The sequence below is a fragment of the Pristiophorus japonicus genome, chromosome 7, assembly GCF_044704955.1.
Source record: "Pristiophorus japonicus isolate sPriJap1 chromosome 7, sPriJap1.hap1, whole genome shotgun sequence".
Taxonomy (NCBI): Eukaryota; Metazoa; Chordata; class Chondrichthyes; family Pristiophoridae; genus Pristiophorus; species Pristiophorus japonicus.
The window spans coordinates 18,115,217-18,134,977 of NC_091983.1; the positions used below are offsets into that span (position 1 = coordinate 18,115,217).

The window sequence follows — 19,761 nt, forward strand, 5'->3', positions numbered from 1 at the left end:
TCCAGACCCATTGTCCAGTGATTTTCTGACCATTCATTTTAATGGTTGGCGAGCAAAGTTCCCCGATAAGCACTTCCAATAAGAGTTCAAACAGAAAATGCTGGCCTGAGCACCAGCAAGCTGTTCAGCGAAGGCAGGTGCTGCATCCACACCACATCCATGTAAGCTTGCTCTAAGTTCGGAGTGGCTGAGGACCCTGGAGATTTCTATTCCCCAATTCGAGTCCCTCCCGCCAGTGGAAACAGTTTCTCCATATCTAAGAACATAAGAAATCGGAGCAGGAGTAGGCCATTTGGGCCTGCGAGCCTGCTCCGTCACTTAATAAGATCGTGGCTGATCTGATCTTGGGCTCAGCTCCACTTCCCTGCCTGCTCCCCATAACCCTTCACTCCCTTATCTTTCAAAAATCTGTCTATCGCCAGCTTAAATATACTCAATGACCCAGCCTCCACAGCTCTCTGGGGCAGAGAATTCCACAGATTTATAACTCTCAGAGAAGAAATTTCTCCTCATTTCGGTTCTAAAGGGGCCACCCCTTATTCTGAAACTATGCCCCCTAGTTCTAGATTCTAGAAGCTCTCAATATGTTGATCTACTCTATCAAATCCTCCATAGTAACTCAAGTACGTGGGCTTTTGCTTTTTTTTTTCTAGTTAAAAAAAAGAACTACTAGTCCCAAGTGTGTTTTCACTCTGATTCTGCAGGTCTTTTGCAGAAGTGATTGGCACTGATCAGATGCCCAGGAGGTGGGTGGTAGTGGCACAAGCTGATTTCCCTTCCAAGCACCCAGCCTCTGTTCCGACACACTGCTTGGAGTTGGCTGATGTCACAGTGCCTTTGCTCAGCCCACGACCTTACCATGCTGCGGGGTCTTATGAAGTGGGTCAGTCCCCTAATGTGCTTTACCTACAAATGCAGATTTTTTTTTTCAGGATGGATTCCCTTGGTTTGAAAGAGCTACAAAAAAAAAGATATTACACACACACACTAAACAAAAAAAACACATCTTACTGGAGAAATCAGTCACTTTTATGATATACCAACACACACAATGACCGTATCGTTTCAATGGGGTTTTAAGTGGGATGTGCAGTATTTGATGACGGGAGCGCATGCAGATTTGTTTTACCAGAACAACAGCAGCTGCGGGTCCGACAAATGCATATAAAAGACCTCCCTCCAGAGACAGCCAGCAGCTGTGAACATAAAAATAAATAACCAACACATAAAAATTAGAAATCATTAAATTAATGATCTACGGACATATTCAAGAGCAGACAGAATCTCAAACAGCGCATACGACTTCAGTTCCAAGATTTAAAATCACCGGACTTTATTCGTATGAAACAGTGCTGAGATGGGAATGTCACTAAACTGCCCCCAGTCTGGAGTAATCCCATGTCTGTAGCCAATAACCTTCCGTTATTGAGGCTCAGTGGGTAACACTCTCGCTTCAAGCCCCACTCCAGAGACTTGAGCACATAATCCAGGCTGACGGTCCAGTGCAGTACCGAGGGAGTGCTGCGGTCGGAAGTGTTGTCTTTTGGATGAGACATTATCCACGGCACTATTCGGGGCGGGGGCGGTGATTCTCTCTGTGTGCTGGCCAATATTCGTCCCTCGACCAATAACACAACAGCACTAAAAACTGATTATCTGGCCATTTATCTCTTTGCTATTTGTAGGTCCTTGCTGTGCACAAATTGGCTGTTACATTACAACAGTGGTTACACTTCAAAAGTACTTCATTGGCTGTAAAGTGCTTCAGGACATCATGAAGTCACGAAAGGCGCTATAGAAATGCATGTTCTCTTATGGAATGAGATCTCGGATGCTGTTCGACTGCTTGGAAGGATCTACGAATGAAAAATGCAACCTAATTGGTGTTACCTGTACAATTTCCAACTGGAGTATCCATTATTTCAGCCTTGTTTTAAATAAAATTATTGGTTAAGGCCGTGTTTTATCGACTGTGGAAGAGGATAGCCCAACCACGTAGAATCCTGATTCTAATATGGCACTTACTGACAATGTCCAGGAGGAATTACTTTTTATTTTAATCAAACATTAGAAGTAATAACATCCCCAAGGCAAACTGTTCCTACTGCGTCTGGACACTGAATCAGAAACGTTTTTGTTGTTTTTAGTTATGGCAAATCTTTAAGTATCTTTTGGTGATTTAGGAGCTAACAGAGCAATACTCTCACAGGAATACCCTGCTGGGGATAGTTTCTGCATCACATTATTTATTACAAGTATTTCAAACAGAATGGTAGATTTTACGAATTAGTGCTCCCAGTGCAAAGTTTTGTACGATGGCAGAGCATGTGAGGAAATCGGGCATGGCAGGGTTGGTGCACCCAATTCACAAACCATGATGACCTCTGCACCCAATCTCTTATTACAGGGCACTCTCACCTCTGTGCTCACATTCCCAATAGGTGAAGAAAGTCTACATTTGGGGGGCGCTAAATCATTAAAAAATCCATGCCCTGAAGGAGGTCGCTGTTAGCTTATTAAGTTGTGAATGACGCACTGATACCCCCTCTCCTGAAAGCACTGTTCAGTGCCAAGCTTACGGCTCACACCCCAATGTAGGCAATTAGGCCCATACACTAGAGCCTGGTTTCTAGTCGTCTCAGACCCTCTTGTCACTGGACCAAGACCTTGCTCTACTAAGCCCACAACGGCCACCCCACGTTAAAAGAACTCACGCACAGGCATCTTCCACTTTTCAAAATGAAGTTCAGGACCTGGAACGTCAGGACCCTCATGGACAAGCCCAACAGCGACAGACCGGAACGCTGCACCGCCATCGTTGCCTGGGCCAGACAGCGGAAGGAGCGTGCGGCAAACCAGACTTCCCACGTACCCTTTCTTTCAACCACTCTCTGTCCCACCTGTGACGTAGACTGTAATTCCCGAATTGCACTATACAGTCACCTGAGAACTCACTTTTAGAGTGAAAGCAAGTCTTCTTCGATTTCGAGGGACTGATATTGCAATAACCCTTCACCTGGGAAACCCTTTCTTAGCACGTGTCCAGTTACTTCACTGGGGTCAAGCCCTCCGTTGAATGAAGGCATTACTCTCAACACTTCATTCCAAAATCACGTCCTGCGATTTATTAAGCTTTTTCTAACGAGCACCGACGACATAGTTCTACTGAGAGAATGTATGTCCATCAGTCAGCCACAAACAAACAGACTGAAAGCCACTAGCCCCCTATATGGAAACCAGTTGCTATGTTACATTCTGAATTTCTCCTTGACACAGTTCAGAACATAGAAACATAGAAAATAGGTGCAGGAGTAGGCCATTCGGCCCTTCTAGCCTGCACCGCCATTCAATGAGTTCATGGCTGAACATGCAACTTCAGTACCCCATTCCTGCTTTCTCGCCATACCCCTTGATAATCCTAGTAGTAAGGACTTCATCTAACTCCTTTTTGAATATATTTAGTGAATTGGTCTCAACAACTTTCTGTGGTAGAGAATTCCACAGGTTCACCACTCTCTGGGTGAAGAAGTTCCTCCTCATCTCGGTGCTAAATGGCTTACCCCAGAACAAACTGGTAGAGGATTTCACAGAATGATACAGCACAGAAGGAGGCCATTCGGCCCATCCAGTTGTGCCGGCTCTTTGAAAGAGCTGTCCAAGTAGCCTCACTCTTTCCCCATAGTCCTTCAAATTTTTCCCTTCAAGTATTTATCCAATTCCCTTTTGAAAGTTACTACTGAATCTGCTTCCACCACCCTTTCAGGCCGTGCATTCCAGATCGTAACACCTCCCTGAGTTTTTTTTTAAATTCCCCTATTCTCCCACCTGGCTTTTTTCCCCAATTATCTTAAAGCTTTGTCCTCTGGTCACCAAACCTCCTGCCAGTGGAAGCACTTTCACCCCATCCACTCTATTACTTTTATTTATCCATTTAGTTTCCATTCAGTTATCCTTTGAAACAAAAATGTAGTTGGGGGTTACTGCAACTGATTCTCAGTTTAGCCGCCGCGCATCGATGGGAAAGATCTTTCTTACTCTTGTTATTTCACATGGTATTTCAGGATTATTTCCTTACCTCAGCCCTACACTGATCATTAATTAAACAGAATATCACAAAATACATTAATTACAAGTGTCAGTTGTGGCTTAGTTGGTAGTACCCTCGCCTCTGTGTCAGAAAGCCTAGGCTGACACTCCAGTGCAGTATTGAGGGAGTGCTGCACTGTCAGGGGGGCCGTATTGCAGATGAAACATTAAACTGAAGCCCTGTCTGCTCTCTCAGGTGGACATAAAAGATCCCACGGCACTATTTCGAAGAAGAGCAGGGGAGTTATTTCCTGGTGTCCTGGCCAGTATTTATCCCTCAATCAACACCTCTAAAACAGATTATCTGGTCATTATCACATTGCTGTTTGTGGAGCTTACTATGCGCAGGCTGGCTGAGATGTTTCCTAGAGCGACTGCACTTCAAAAGTACTTGGATGTAAAGCACTTTGGGACGTTCTGATGTCATGAAAGGTGCTATATAAATGCAAGTTTTTCTTTTTACACCACTGCCCCTTAATTCCTGATAAAATCCACTGCCAAGTGACAAGTGAAAGTGTGAGGTTTGTCACAGATGCAAAAGAATAACTGTTTCTTGTTAAAGTACAGAAACAAATGTCTCTCCATTAACTTCGGAACATGGGACATTAGTTGGGTAGGTCCTTCTGTCTGTGCATGGAACACTGGACTGCATGCTAACATAGACTAGCGCTGGAAATAACTGATTGCATTTCAAATCGTTCCACGTTTTAATGCCAGCTTGTGCGATCAGGGGTTATCGATGTTAGGAGGACAGGAATTTTGTAAACTGTTGCTCTTTCAATCAAAGTGATGGTGATTTAACAAAAAGTTCCTGAGTCGTGATTCTTCACACTATCCAAACCAACAAAATTCAAAATCTCAAGCCTTTTAATAAATCTGGATTTGATGGGTAATCAGTTGTAATGGGGCTGAATTCACGGTCCCCACCGGTTCCGAGTTTAGGTACACGAAGCGCCAGACAGATCAGCTCGCACACCTCCGAAACTAAAGGGCCTCTGCGGGCGGAGAGTCGGGTTATTTGCCCAACTCTTGCCCAGTAAATGTCCTTCAAACTCTTACGACCGATAAAAGTAGGCGTAAGTCATGCTGCTTTTTATCAGCGTAAGACTTTTAAAGCTCAGAATAGTACACTTTTTATAATAATTGAAACATTTAAAATCCTATTAAATAAGGTAAGTTTATTTTTAGAGCTTTTAAAATATGTAAATTTATGTCAAAAAGTTACTTTTTGTTTCAAATAATGAAATTACATTCCATTTTGATTCATTTTAAATATGTGATTTAAAAAATATGTATGTCTTAATAAATATGTGTGTTTTTGGTTGGGTCGGTCCACATGATCCCAGTGATGTGTACAAAGTCCACACATGCTGGGATACGTGGGCCTCTACGCAGGCCTTTACGTAGAGGCCCAGGACCAGAAGTCCCTGAACCTCTGTGAACAACAGGTATTTTTGTAGAAATGTTTGCGATCGGAGGCATCTGCCCGCGGGAAGCCTCCGACCGCAAATTCTGGGCCAATCTCATCACTTCAGAACATTTTCCCATTGATCTTTTTTTTAAAAAAAACTTCAGCTTTCTGCTACAGGTATGTTCAAACATCAAAATATGTGACCTTACTTCTGTTATCAGGAATGCAGATGAACTGCTCATCTGTCTGTCCCAGACAAGAACAAAAGTAGCTTGACAAGCCCTAAGTAATGACTGAATTTTCACCCACGATTCAGCAAGGACCAGCCTGACCTACAAGAGAAACCTGGGCAGGTAGTGGCTCTCTCCACTTCTGCACCTGCCAACAATTCAGTGGTGTGGCCAACACACAGATTGGCTTCCAAACTATCTTCATTTGTGGGTATGAAGAGTTAAAGCTGTGGTGAATAATCGGGAAAGTTTTAGGCTTGCAGTCCGAGGTGGCGTGGAGGTGATGAAACCGCCAAGAAAGATTCAATGACTGATTTAATAATTGAAAGTCCTCTCATAGAAACATCCACCAAAACAAAACCCACTGGGTCAATCACAATAGCTATTAGTGCAAGGCTCAGAAAGAAACATTTTTATATTACCTTCTGTTGATTATTTAGACATTTGAATTTATTCTACAATATTAGCTTGGATCTTAGTATTGTAGAATGATCACGCACAGTAGGAGGCCATTCGGCCCGTCGAGCCTGTACCGATTCTCTGCAAGAGCACCTCATCTAATCCCACACTCTTGCCTTTCCTCGTCGCCCTGCAATTATTTTTCCAACTCCCTTTTAAAAGCCACGACTGAATCTTAGGCACGTTGAATTTATTAAGGACTTAATGAAAAAGTATTTGGCTTACTTTGATTTCAAATTCACAAGAAGGTGACATAAATGGCATTGGAATGTTACGTTGTTTCTAGTATCATTGCGTCTAAAATTAAGGGGATTGTCAAACGATTTATACAGCACCTTATCATGTCTCAGAAACACCTCACAGCACTTCACCTATACATGGTCACAAGTTAAGTACAGATGAGGGAGCCCATTGGAGCAAAAAAAAACCAAGTCTCCCTCTTGTGTCCTTCATCTTTAATTAATCTAAGCTTTTCGCCTCCCCAATCCTACCCAAAAGGTCATTCCAAATGTTTGTGTGTAGAAGTTCTTCCCAACATTTATTTTTGATTGTCCTTTCACAAATTTTAATCAATGCCTTCTTTATCTAATGTGCTGGCTTGTCTTGAAGTGTGGCTGCTGATGTACTCGATTGCACCATTCAGTATTCCTGTATGTTTCTATAAGGTCCTCGCTCAGTCCCTTCCAAGGCTAAGGCACTTTCTCCAGTCTTTCCTCGAAACCCAATCCTCTGATACGATTATGAAAGGGTTCGATAGGGTAGACAGAGAGAAGCCGTTACCACTTGCGAGCGAGACCAGAACAAGGGGCCATCAATATAAGATGTCACTAATCAATCCAATAGGGAATTCAGGAGAAAATTCTTTACCCAGAGAATGTGGAACTCGCTATTACAAGGAGTAGCTGAGGTGAATAGCATAGAGTTATTTAAGGAGAACGAGATAAGCAAGTGAGGGAGAAAGCAATAGAAGGACATGTTGATCGAGTGAGATGAATTGGGGTGTGAGGAGGCTCGAGTGGAGTGTAAACACCGACATGGACCTGTTGGGTTGAATGGCCTGTTTCTGTGCTGTAAATACTTTGTAACATTGGAATACCAGGGATCAGCCTGTTGGCTCTGCACTGCCTCACTTGGTGGCATGAACTGAGCGCAATATGCAATGTGCGATGTGACGAGGGCAATGTAGAGATATCCTTTGATGCATACATATCAGCCGGAGCTTCTCACATCTGCGATCGGCAGATCTTACCTTCCATCCATTCACTGTAATGGATGACGAGTGCAGAAGTGGAAATCCCTGGTCAGCAAGTTATCATAGAATTATACAGCACAGAAGGAGGCCATTCGGCCCATCATAAGAACATAAGAAATAGGAACAGGAGTAGGCCATACGGCCCCTCGAGCCTGCTCCGCCATTCAATAAGATCATGGCAAGATCTGATCATGGACTTAGCTCCACTTCCCTGCCCACTCCCCAGAACCACTTATCCCCATATCATTCAAAAAACTGCCTTTTACATCCACCTGAGAGAGCAGACAGGGCCTCGGTTTAACATCTCATCTGAAAGACGGCACCTCCGACAGTGCAGCGCTCCCTCAGCACTGTACTGGGAGTGTCAGCCTAGATTTTTTGCGCACAAGTCCCTGGAGTAGGACTTGAACCCACAACCTTCGGACTCAGAGGCAAGGGTGCTGCCCACTGAGCCACAGCACCACAGCTGAACGTGAGGCAAGCAGAGAAGGGACACAGTGAGAAGGTGGGCTTTGGGATTCATTTTAAAAAATGGGTTTGTTGAGGCTATTGTGAAGAGGCGCCATGATCTGGCAATCCCGGGAGGGAGCACTGCTCAGGAAATCATGGTCATGTAACTGTTCACCACCACTCCTTGCTTTCTGCTGAGGTACAGATGGTTCATCAGGTTCCAGTGTAACTTTGATATTAAAGCTAAGTAATTAACAGAAGTGACCAAGATTGTAGCTGACTCAGACCTATCTGATTATTGATTCACTGGAATGAAGGCTTTTCTGATTCACTGACTTTGGCTAAAACCTTTCCATTTTAAGAGTGTCCGAGATGTTCTTGCAGAATTCACTATTTTTAAAAGTAAAATGCAGAAAACATGAATGGTTGAGACAACTGATTCTCGCTGGCAAAGTTCGAAATAGGCAGGGGAACAGAATGAAGCAACCTCACGTTGAGAGAGGTCTGGGAAAAGGATGGGGTGAATGCCAGAAACCAGGAAAGAGGCAGAATGCTGGGAACGACCCAAGATGTTAGCCAGTCTTTTCACTTTTCAGATGCTGATCAAGCTACTGTTCATTTGCAGCAATTAAAAAAAATAAAAATTCACATTGAAGCCAGGCCATTGAAAACCCGCAGCCCCCGGTGTAAGTACGGGCGGGGTGGGGGGGGGTGGGGGGGGGCAGAGTGCCTGCCCGTGACCTTCGGTGCCGAGTTGGCCCACAGTTTGCGTGACGACGGAGCCATTGCCCAAGTTAAATATCACAGTAGTAAGGGTGCATCTGAGACACCCACCAGCCCCAAGAGGGTGCAGATTATGCTGGGTTCAGGTAGTGTTGGAACCGCCACCATGAAACATCCTTGCCTTGTTTATAAAATGAAGGAGGTGGGCGGGGGGGGGGGTGAAAGATCCAATGTTGGGGTCCAGGCCTGGATCGCCAGACGGGTCTCACATCCGCCACTCCAGTGCCTGCTTCGGCTCTGCATACCGACCGCCGATGCTTGGTCCGATCTACCGCAGGCTGTGCCTAACAGAACTCAGCCTGGGAGTCCCGCCTTGGCCACACGCCCTCCCTCCTGCAAAGCCATCTTGTTTGAGGCTGGCGAAGTCCCTGCCCTTTATATGGCCCCACAGAAACGGCCGAGGCTTGGCGTAGCTGGGTCCTGGCCTAACTTGCGGCCCCCTCACGGTGGGAGGGTGCCGAAAAGCCCTCGGAGATGTCTTGGTTACCAGCTTGAGAAGATGAGCCTTTGGCCATCATGGGCTTCTCTGGAAAATGAGCGGGTAGAAGGGGAAGGAACAGCAAGGAAAATAGGAAAGCAAAGGAGGGCCCGGCATGATTATCCAAATGAAACGATGCTAATTGACCAGTGACAGCGACGGAGGCCCAACCTCAGATGTGTGGAACTAAATGGAAATGAACGCAGGTGTGCAACCTCACTCATTGCGATAAAGGAACTTGGGTGCTCAGCCGAACAAAGGTTTCACGTCGTGGGGCACATTGCTGCCAGGCTTCAAGTGGTTGGTGGGGTTTCCCGGCACGTAGATGAAAGTGGTCAATTCGCAGTGATGTTATAAACCTGACTGCATCCATGACGGAGGCAGCATCTAAACTGCAGTGAATCCAAGGGTGGGAAACCCCCACTGGGGGTGCCACTGGTTCTTCACTTACATAAGAACATAAGAAATAGGAACAGGAGTAGGCCATACAGCCCCTCGAGCCTGCTCCGCCATTCAATAAGATCATGGCTGATCTGATCATGGACTCAGCTCCACTTTCCCGCCCGCTCCCCATAATCCCTTATCGTATAAGAAACTGTCTATATTTAAATTTATTCAATGTCCCAGCTTCCACAGCTCTCTGAGGCAGCGAATTCCACAGATTTACAAACCTCTGAGAGAAGAAATTTCTCCTCATCTCTGTTTTAAATGGGCGGTCCCTTATTCTGAGATTACGCCCTCTAGTTCTAGTCTCCCCCATCAGTGGAAACATCCTCTCTACATTCAATGGCTGTCTGGGGCTCAGCCCACAAAGCCTGGGAGCTTCTTTAGGCTATGATCACAAAGTCACACTCGTGAATGGGGTTTCTGCCACACCTCTGGTGAAGGGGGGGTGGGGGGGCAGTGCTGAGGAAACTCCCCGTCATTTACAACGTGCGCTCAATAATTTGGAGTCGACTTTTGCATGAAAAAAAATCAAATTATCTAGTGATTCAAATGAACCAATGTAATTAAATTGTCAGAGGTAAAAATGAGTGCAAAATAATATGAGCTACCCTTGTCATACAAATGGACCCAATTTGAATTAAAAGTAGAGTTTAATAGGGACTCAAACCCAGTTAAGCTGTGTACTTCAATCAACATTGCTAGTAATTTATTCCACAACACTTATTATCCTTATTATTGGTGAACTATAGGTTCATGCAGGTAAATATGAATTCTCGGTGTAATAACCATCCATTATTACTCCCCACTTTAACTTGTGTCCTTTGCATTTGAAACTTTTGAAATGGCTCCATAGATAAATCTCATTCAGCCCTATCGACGCGCTACTTAATTATACAGCATAAAGGTTTCCATGTCCCCGATACCATAGCTTTCTGGGTGGGCAGTCGTTAATCTGGAGCTGGACCTGGTTATGCTGAGTTCTCACCCCTTTTGTGTGCCCATCAGAATCCCTGCCAGTGGTGGGGAGGGCGAGCATATTATGACAGCATGCAAACGAGGGAAATATGTCACACAATGAACGTTCCTTCAGCTGCACGCTCCCATTACTGGCCGCAAGAGATATCCTTGCACCCTTAGGTGTACAGATTTATTCAGGGCCATCGAGGATGCTGGGGAAGGGTGGTGGGCGTGGGTGAGGGGGACTGAGAGGATCGGTGTAAAATTTGACGGGATGATTTTCCTATTGCTATTGATCGCAGCGCAGAAACCCGGTACTGTATATCTAAAAGAAAAAGGGCCATATTAAAAAAGCTCCATTAAGTATTGGGGCCAAGCCACTTACACGCTGGCAAGTGCCAAATTAGCCTTCCACCCACCCACCTCACTCGAGGTGGGCTTACCTAGTTGTGCGGTGAACGGCCCTAAATATGCAAATGCTCGTGACTCCAGAAAATGGGGCGGGGTTAGGGTGCATCGATGGGAGGGGCAGAGGTTACACATACACCCCTCCCTCCCCAGACCGTGCCCCAAAAGGCCCTCCCTTCGGTGGAATTTCGGGATTCATAATTTGTTACGCAATTAACAGCGGTCGATGCGATCAATTATAGTTGTAGAATAAACCAAAGCTCTTCGAAGCGACTTACTAATTTGATGTACCATATCCTTTAGCCTTTGTAAATCCCATAGATATTGCCACCACCAATGCTGGTAATCCTGAAGAAGTAAATTGTATTTGTTAAGAAAATTGTATTGTTGCAGAATTGAAGGAATACATATATAGATATATATATCTTTTTTTTGCTGTAAGGACAAAAATGCATCAATTATGTGCCATAACACTTCTGTAATATTAACTTTTATTTGGAATATATTTAAGGGAAGGGAAAGCAATTTTTATTGTAAATATCTTTCTTGTGGAATAGACAGTTAATTTACTGTAATGAAAAATGTATCCATGTAATACGCTTACCCCAGCCAAGGCATAGAAAGCGTTTGCGGATGAGCCTTGTTCTAATCTTTCCTGTAACGGCCATGTAAGACTGCCAAGCTTCGGTCAAAACCCAGCAGAAAGAAGCCAGGAAGAAGAAATGGAGAAAGGCAGTAGTCATTGTACAAACACCCTGTGCATGCAAAACAAACAAGAGATGTTTTAGTTTGGATGAGTTATTACACCTACCTTGCAATAGTGTGAAGAAAAACTCACCACGGTTAAAACAGCCCGCAATACTTACTGTCTAGGGTCACACATGAAAGAAAGATTTACATTTATATAGCAACTTTCATGACCATCGGACGTCTCAAAGTGCTTTACACCCAATGAAGTACTTTTTGAAGTGTAGTCACTGTTGTAATGTGGGAAAAGCAGCAGCCAATTTGAACACAGCAAGCTCCCACAAACAGCAATGTGATAATGACCAGATAATCTGTTTTGGAGTTATGTTGATTGAGGGATAAATAACTCGCCAGCTCTTCTTTGAAATATTGCCATGGGATCTTTTATGTCCACCAGAGAGCAGACGGGGCCTTGGTTTAATGTCTCATCTGAAAGACGACACCTCCAACAGTGCAGTGCTCCCTCAGTACTGCACCAGAGTGTCAGCCTAGATTTTTGTGCTCAAGTACCTGGAGTGGGACTTGAAACCCACATGTAAACATGGGTCTCGAACAAGGTACCAAAGGGCTGCTGGCCCCCGTGGAACTTTAGCTACGACAAGTCACCACCCGGAAAAGAGGGGAGAATGAAGGAGTGGAAAATTATATTTTACTGCAAACCTTCCAATACACGGGCTAAGGTTTGTAGGACGCTATGGCGTCAGGTCCCCAGGGAGAAAGTATTTCAACCCAGTGCATCACCCATTCCCAAAGAGCACCACCTAACATGTTCGCCTCGATCTCTCCCTCTCTTCATTGCTACAAGAAGGGAAATTCAGCGGCTCTTTTACATTTCACTGCATTACCCGCGGATATCCTTCTCAGGCAGGTGACAGGTGCCATTCCCAGTCGTTCCTTGCAGGAAATATGACAATACTAATCGAATGAACTAAATGGGAAATGAATAGAATGGAAAGCCCGCTGCACGTCAAGGAAATAAATAATGAGCAAGCTTTCCGCTACAGATCGGATCACCAGTGTTATTTCAGGGATGATCAGTGCATTACCAGCATAATACATTACTGCAGCATGGTAAATTAGGGCAGCAAACTTTTGCTCCTTCTTCATACTGATTAAGAAGATTATGCATAAATTTAAAAGGTTCTTACATTGTTTCTGCTTCATGGATCAATTTGATGAAATAGGCCAATATAAATGGCTGAAGGCTACATTTTGCAAAGTCATTAAATGCTATGACTTGGCATGCACACTCTTAATGTTTACACACAACCCAGCAATTTTATAACCCGCATTCTAAAAAACATTGAGTGCCTGAATTCTGAATTCAATTGCTGTTTTTGCTGAGATCGGCTACTTTCAGAGTTTATTAATCAATAGTTTAGTGGCTTGTGCAACAACAAAGTAAAATATGTGGGAACCTGGAAAACTGAACCTATTCCGTCTTCAAAAATGGCCTTTAAAACTGATGATATGCAATGTGATTGTAGTTTCTCCACTGAGCCATCTAAATAATGAGTTAAGCTCCAAGAAATACACAATAAAATATAAGTCATGGATAAATGCAAACTAGTTTGTTGCTTTCACGGTACTATTTCTTTCTTAGCGTAATCATTTGACTGCTGTACACTTAACTAATCTGCGGCTGTGTGCTTTTACTGCTGTCCTGGAGTGATAATTCTAAATGCAAGGGTGTATAAACCAAGAGACTTTTCATTTTTCGCCAAATACCGAGGGGTGGAAATTCGGCACCGCCCATTTTGAGGCGGTAATGGCGGCGGGACGGTAACTTTTGTGCCGGGAAATGGTTTGCGTTTGCAGCCGCAAAGTTCATCAACTGGGCCATAAGTGTAGAGCAGAGCGCTAAGGCAGGCGTTCCACACCTCCGTTAGGGTGCTCAGCCGGCTGAGCAACTGAAAATCCCGAGTTAAAGAGCCGGCCTTGGAGCCACCTAAGAGAGGCTTCCTTGGGGGAAAAGAAATGCAGCAGAAACACCAAAAACATTTCCAATACCTCACTGATGCCACATAAACATAATTCACAGAAATAAAAAAATAAAAAACAGTCACACTTACCTCAGGTAGACATTCCTTCCCTCACTGCGGCCGGTCCAGCTCGGACCGGCAGCCTTCCCAGGTGATCCCACTAGGGTGCGCTGTGGGGCAATATGGATCGGGCACGAGCCAAATTTTAAAATGGCGTCGCAACCAGGGGGCGTTGCACACCGACTCGCCTCCCACGGGCGGTACTGCTCCGCGCCCCCGCAAACCCAGCACCGAATGTCGCGGCAAGGCGCTGGAAATCATTTACGTCACCATTACCGCCCCTCCGGGGTGCAAACAGAGGCTGCAACAGACCGAATTTCCACCTCGAGACTCTTCTGAGCCTAGGCTAATGTGTGCGCCTCTTTACCTCAGCTATTCTGGAAGGCTTTTCTTAAACCCTCTGCCTGGCTGCATCTTCCCACTTCCAAAAGCCTCCTTAAAGCCGATATTAACCTCCCCTTTGGTTATACTCTCTAACCACTGTCCCAATTTCTGGCTGAATTCCCTCTATTATGAAATACCTTGGGATGTTTTGTTATGTTGAAGGTGTTATATAACTAGACTTTGCATTTATTCTAGCAGCTGATCATGTCCTCTGAATGCACCAAAGTGCTTACAATCCAATGAATTACTTTTGAAGTGTGGTGGCTCTTGTTATAGAGGCAGCCATACTGAGCACAGCAAGATCCTACACAGAACAAAATAAACAAATTATTAGTTAATCTGGTGTTGTTGGTTAAGAGATGAAGTTTTTCATCCACCTGAACCTGCAGAGAGCCTTGGTCTAACATCTCATCTGAAAGAAGGCACCACCGACAGTATAGCACTCCCTCAGTACTCACTGTACTGAATCATCAGCCGAGATTACTTGCTCAAGTTCTGGAGTGGGGCCTGAACACATGACCTTCAAACTCTCAGACAACATTACTACCAGTAGAGTCAAACTAATTATAATACAAGTGTAAGTAATTGTTGTATTAATCTTCAACCGGATGAGACAGAGACTGTCAACAGTAAACTGGGCAAATCTGTTAATGGGTAAAATGACAGAAGATCAGTGGGAGGTGTACAAAAAAGTATATAATTTGATACAGAACCAGTTTATGCTCGAGGGGCAAGAGCTCTACTTGCCAAAGAAAAGCCATGGATGACTAAAGAGATAAGGGACAGCATAAAACTAAAAGAAAAAGCACACAAAAATACAAAAAATAGCACAGATCCTGTTGAATGGGAAAGATACAAACAGCAAAGGGTGACAAAACAGATAGCAAGAACAAAAAAAAGAGTATGAAAAGAAACTTGCAAGAGATATCAAAATCAACACAAAGATTTTTTATAATTATATTAGGAAAAAGAGTTTGGTCAGGACCAATGTTAAAAACTGATATTGGTGACAGTGTCAATGATAATAAAGAAATGGCGGACATGTTGAATAATTACTTTGTGTCAATATTTACAGTGGAGGAAAGGGGTAGCTAGCCGGAAACCCCAAGGAAACGAATATTGAATCAGGGACAGGAACTCAATAGAATTAACATAAGCAAAATAATAGTAATGAAGAAAATAATGGGACTAAAGAGTGATAAACCCACAGGACCAGATGGAAACATTGCAGATGCCCCAACTATAATCTTCCAAAGTTCTCTCGATTCAGAAACCATCCCTTTAGATTGGAAAAGTGTGCATGTCACTCTACTGTTTAAGAATGGCGAGAGAGGGAAAGCAGGGAATTATCGACCAGTTAGCGTAACATCTGTTGTCAGGAATTTGCTAGAGTCTGTAAGGATGGGGATGAATGAACACCTGGATAATTTTCAGTTGATTAGAGAGAGCCAGCATGGATTTGTGAAAGGTAGGCCATGCCTGACAAACCTGGTAAAAATTTTTTGAAGAGGTAACTAAAGTAGTAGGCAGAGGGATGTCTATGGATGTTAGTTATACGGACTTCCAGAAGGCATTTGATAAGAGACTGTTAACTAAGGTAGAAATTATTGATCTAGTTAGGAAATTTGCTGAGTGGCAGGAGACAGAGAGTAGGGATAATGGGCAGGTACGCAAACTGGCAGGATGTGACTAATGGTGTCCCACAGGGATTTGTGTTGGGGCCTCAACTATTCGCCGTATTTATTAACGACTTCGATGATGGCACAGAAAGCCATGATACCAAATTTGCCGGTGACACAAAGATAAACAGCATTGTAAGCAGTGTAGATGAAAGCATAAAATTACAAAGGGATAGTGATAGATTAAGTGAATGGGCAGAACTGTGGCAAATGGATTTCAATATAGGCAACTGTGAGGCCATCCATTTTGAACCTAAAAAGGATAGAACAGGGTACTTTCTAATGGTGAAAAGCTAAAAACAATGGCGGTCCAAAGCGACTTGGGGGGTCCAGGTACACAGATCATTAAATTGTCATGAACAGGTACAAAAAATTATTAAAAAGGCTAACGAAATGCTGGCCTTTACAGCTAGAGGATTAGAATACAAGTAGGTCGAAGTTATGCTGCAGCCATACAAAGCCCTGGTTAGACCACATCTGGAGTACTGTGAGCAGTTCTGGGCACCACACCTTAGGAAGGATATAAGAACATAAGAAATAGGAGCAGGAGTAGGCCATCTGACCCCTCGAGCCTGCTCCGCCATTCAATAAGATCATGGCTGATCTGATCTTGGGCTCAGCTCCACTTCCCTGCCCGCTCCCCATAACCCTTCACTCCCTTATCGCTCAAAAATCTGTCGATCTCCACCTTAAATATAGTCAATGTCCCAGCCTCCACAGCTCTCTGGGTCAGAGAATTCCACAGATTTACAACCCTCTGAGAGAAGAAATTCCCCCTCATCTCAGTTTTAAATGGGCGACCCCCTATTCTAAATCTATGCCCCCCGATTTCCAGAGTCCCCCATGAATGGAAACATCCTCTCTACATCCACCTTGTCGAGCCCCCTCATTATCTTGTATGTCTCCATAAGATTATCTCTCATTCTTCTGAACTCCAATGAGTACAGGCCCAACCTACCTTCATAAGTCAACCCCCTTCATCTCAGGAAACAACCGAGTGAACCTTCTCTGAACAGTCTCCAATGCAAGTATATCCTTCCTTAAATAAGGAGACCAAAACTGTACACAGTACTCTAGGTATGGCCTCACCAATACCCTGTACAGTTGTAGCAGGACTTCCCTGCTTTTATACTCCATCCCCCTTGCAATAAGGGCCAACATTCCATTTGCCTTCCTGACTACTTGCTGTAGCTGCATACTATCTTTTTGTGTTTCATGCACAAGGACCCCCAGGTCCCTATGTACTGCAGCACTTTGTAATTTTTCTCCATTTAAATAATAATTTGCTTTTTTATTTCTTCTGCTAAAGTGGATAACCTCACACTTTCCCACATTATACTCCCTCTGCCAAATTTTTGGCCAATCACGTAACCTATCGATATCCCTTTGCAGATTGTTTGTGTCCTCCTCACAATTTGCTTTCCCAGCCATCTTTGTAATATCAGCAAACTTGGCTACATTACACTCAGTCCCTTCATCCAAATCATTAATATAGATTGAAAATAGTTGAGGCCCCAGCACCGATCTCTGTGGCACCCCACTAGTTACTGATTGCCAACTGAAAAATGACACATTTATCCCGACTCCCAGTTTTCTGTAAGTTAGCCAATCCTCTATCCATGCTAATATATTATCCCCAACCCTGTGAACTTTCATCTTGTGCAGTAATCTTTTATGTGCCACTTTATCAAATGCCTTCTGGAAATCCAAATACACCATATCCACTGATTCTCTCTTATCCACCCTGCTCGTTACATCTTCAAAGAACCAGCAAATTTGTCAAACATGATTTCCCTTTCACACAACCATGCTGACTCTGCTTGACTAAATTATGCTTTTCCAAATGTTCTGCTACTGCTTTCTTAATAATAGACTCCAGCATTTTCCCAACGACAGATTGGTCTATAGTTTCCTACTTTCTATCTGAATCCTTTTTTAAATAGGGGCTTTACATTTGCTGTTATCCAATCCGCTGGGACTCCCCAGAATCCAGGGAATTTTGGTAGATTACAATCTATGCATCCACTATCTCTGCAGCCACCTTTTTAAGACCCGAGGATGCAAACCATCAGGTCCAGGGGACTTGTCCACCTTTAGTCCCATTATTTTACCGAGTACTACTTCTTTAGTGATAGTGATTGTATTAAGTTCCTCCCTCTATAGCCCCTAGATTATCCCCTATTGGGACGTTTTTAGTGTCTTCCACCGTGAAGATCGATACAAAATATTAGTTCAAAGTCTCTGCCATCTCCTTGTTCCTCATTATTAATTCCCCAGTCTCATCCTCTAATGGACCAACATTTACTTTAGCCACTCTCTTTCTTTTTATGTATCTGTAGAAACTCTTACTATCTGTTTTCATATTTCTTGCTAGTTTACTTTTATAATCTATCTTCACTCGCTTTATTATTTTTTTAGTCTTTCTTTGCTGGTTCTTAAAAGCTTCCCAATCCTCTGGCCTCCCACTAATCTTGGCCACTTTGTATGCCCTTGTTTTCAATTTAATACCATCCTTTATTTCCTCAGTTAGCCACAGATGGTTATCCCTTCTCTTACAATCTTTCCTTCTCATTGGGATATATTTTTGTTGCGAACGGTCAAATATCTCCTTAAAGTCCGCCACTGTTCATCAACCGTCCCACTCTTTAATCTATTTTCCCAGTCCACTTTAGCCAACTCTGCCTTCATACCTTTGTAGTCTCCTTTATTTAAGCTGAGGTACTGGTTTGAGATCCAACTTTCTCACCCTCCAACTGAATTTGAAATTCAACCATGCTATGGTCACTCTTTCCGAGAGGATCCTTTACTAGCAGATCATTTATTAATCCTATCTCATTACACAGTACCAGATCTAAGATAGCCTGCTCCCTGGTTCGTTCCGCAATGCACTGTTCAAGGAAATTATCCCGGATACACTCTATCAACTCTTCCTCAAAGCTACCTTGGCCAATTTGATTTGTCCAATCAATATGAAGATTAAAATCGCCCATGATTATTGCTGTTCCTTTTTTACAAGCCTCCATTATTTCTTGATTTATACTCCATCCAACAATGTAGCTACTGTTAGCCTATAGACTACTGCCACCAGTGACTTCTTCCCCTTATTATTTCTTATCTTCACCCAAACTGATTCTACATTTTGATCTTCTGAGCCAATATAATTTCTCACTACTGCACTGATCTCATCCTTTATTAACAGAGCTACCCAACCCACCTCCTTTTCCTTTCTGTCTATCCTTCCGAACTTTCAAATATATTGGCCTTGGAGGCAATGCAGCGTAGGTTTACCAGGATGATATCTGAACTTAACGGGTTAAATTACAAGACGAGATTACACAACTTAGGGTTGTATTCCCTAGTATTTAGAAGGTTAGGGGCTGACCTGATTGAGGTTTTAAAAATATTAAAGGGAACAGATAAGGTAGATAGAGAAAAAATATTTCCACTGGCTATGGAGTCTAGGACTAGGGGGCATAGTCTAGAAATTAGAGCCAGACATTTCAGAAGTGAAATTAGGAAACACTTCTACACACAAAGGATGGTAGACAATTGGAACTCTCTTCTACAAATGGCAATTGATGCTAGGTCAATTATTAATTTTAAATCTGAAATGGACAGATTTTAAGGGATATGGGCCAAAGCGGATATATGGAGTTAGGTCGCAGATCAGCCATGATCTCATTGAATGGTGCAAAAGGCTCGAGGGGTTGAATGGCCTCCTAGTGTACCTATGTTCCTAACCTTTAAAATGTATCGAAGTTTACTTTCAGAGACTTATGCTTAACAAAAAATAAATCAACTTAACGCATGATGCCAATAAGAATAAACCTGGAACGAACTGAATTGCTGGACAATTAGAAAATGTGATCTCAAAAGCTGGCCATGTATCAGCAACGGCCAGAAAACCTCCTGAGCAGAAATTCTAATTCCTGATATACAGGTTCCAGT

General features: G+C 43.5%; 1 protein-coding gene across 1 annotated transcript in view; it reads right to left on the minus strand.

Moving 5' to 3' along the window:
• The window catches only part of adgrb3 (adhesion G protein-coupled receptor B3), a 920,563-nt gene that overhangs the window by 98,894 nt on the left and 801,908 nt on the right, over positions 1 to 19,761 (minus strand). The window contains exons 20-22 of the mRNA XM_070884862.1: positions 11,566 to 11,716; positions 11,240 to 11,309; positions 1,130 to 1,196 (exon numbers count right to left, since the gene is read on the minus strand). Coding sequence (XP_070740963.1) covers positions 1,130 to 1,196; positions 11,240 to 11,309; positions 11,566 to 11,716 — 288 coding nt within the window. The remainder of the gene's footprint in view (positions 1 to 1,129; positions 1,197 to 11,239; positions 11,310 to 11,565; positions 11,717 to 19,761) is intronic.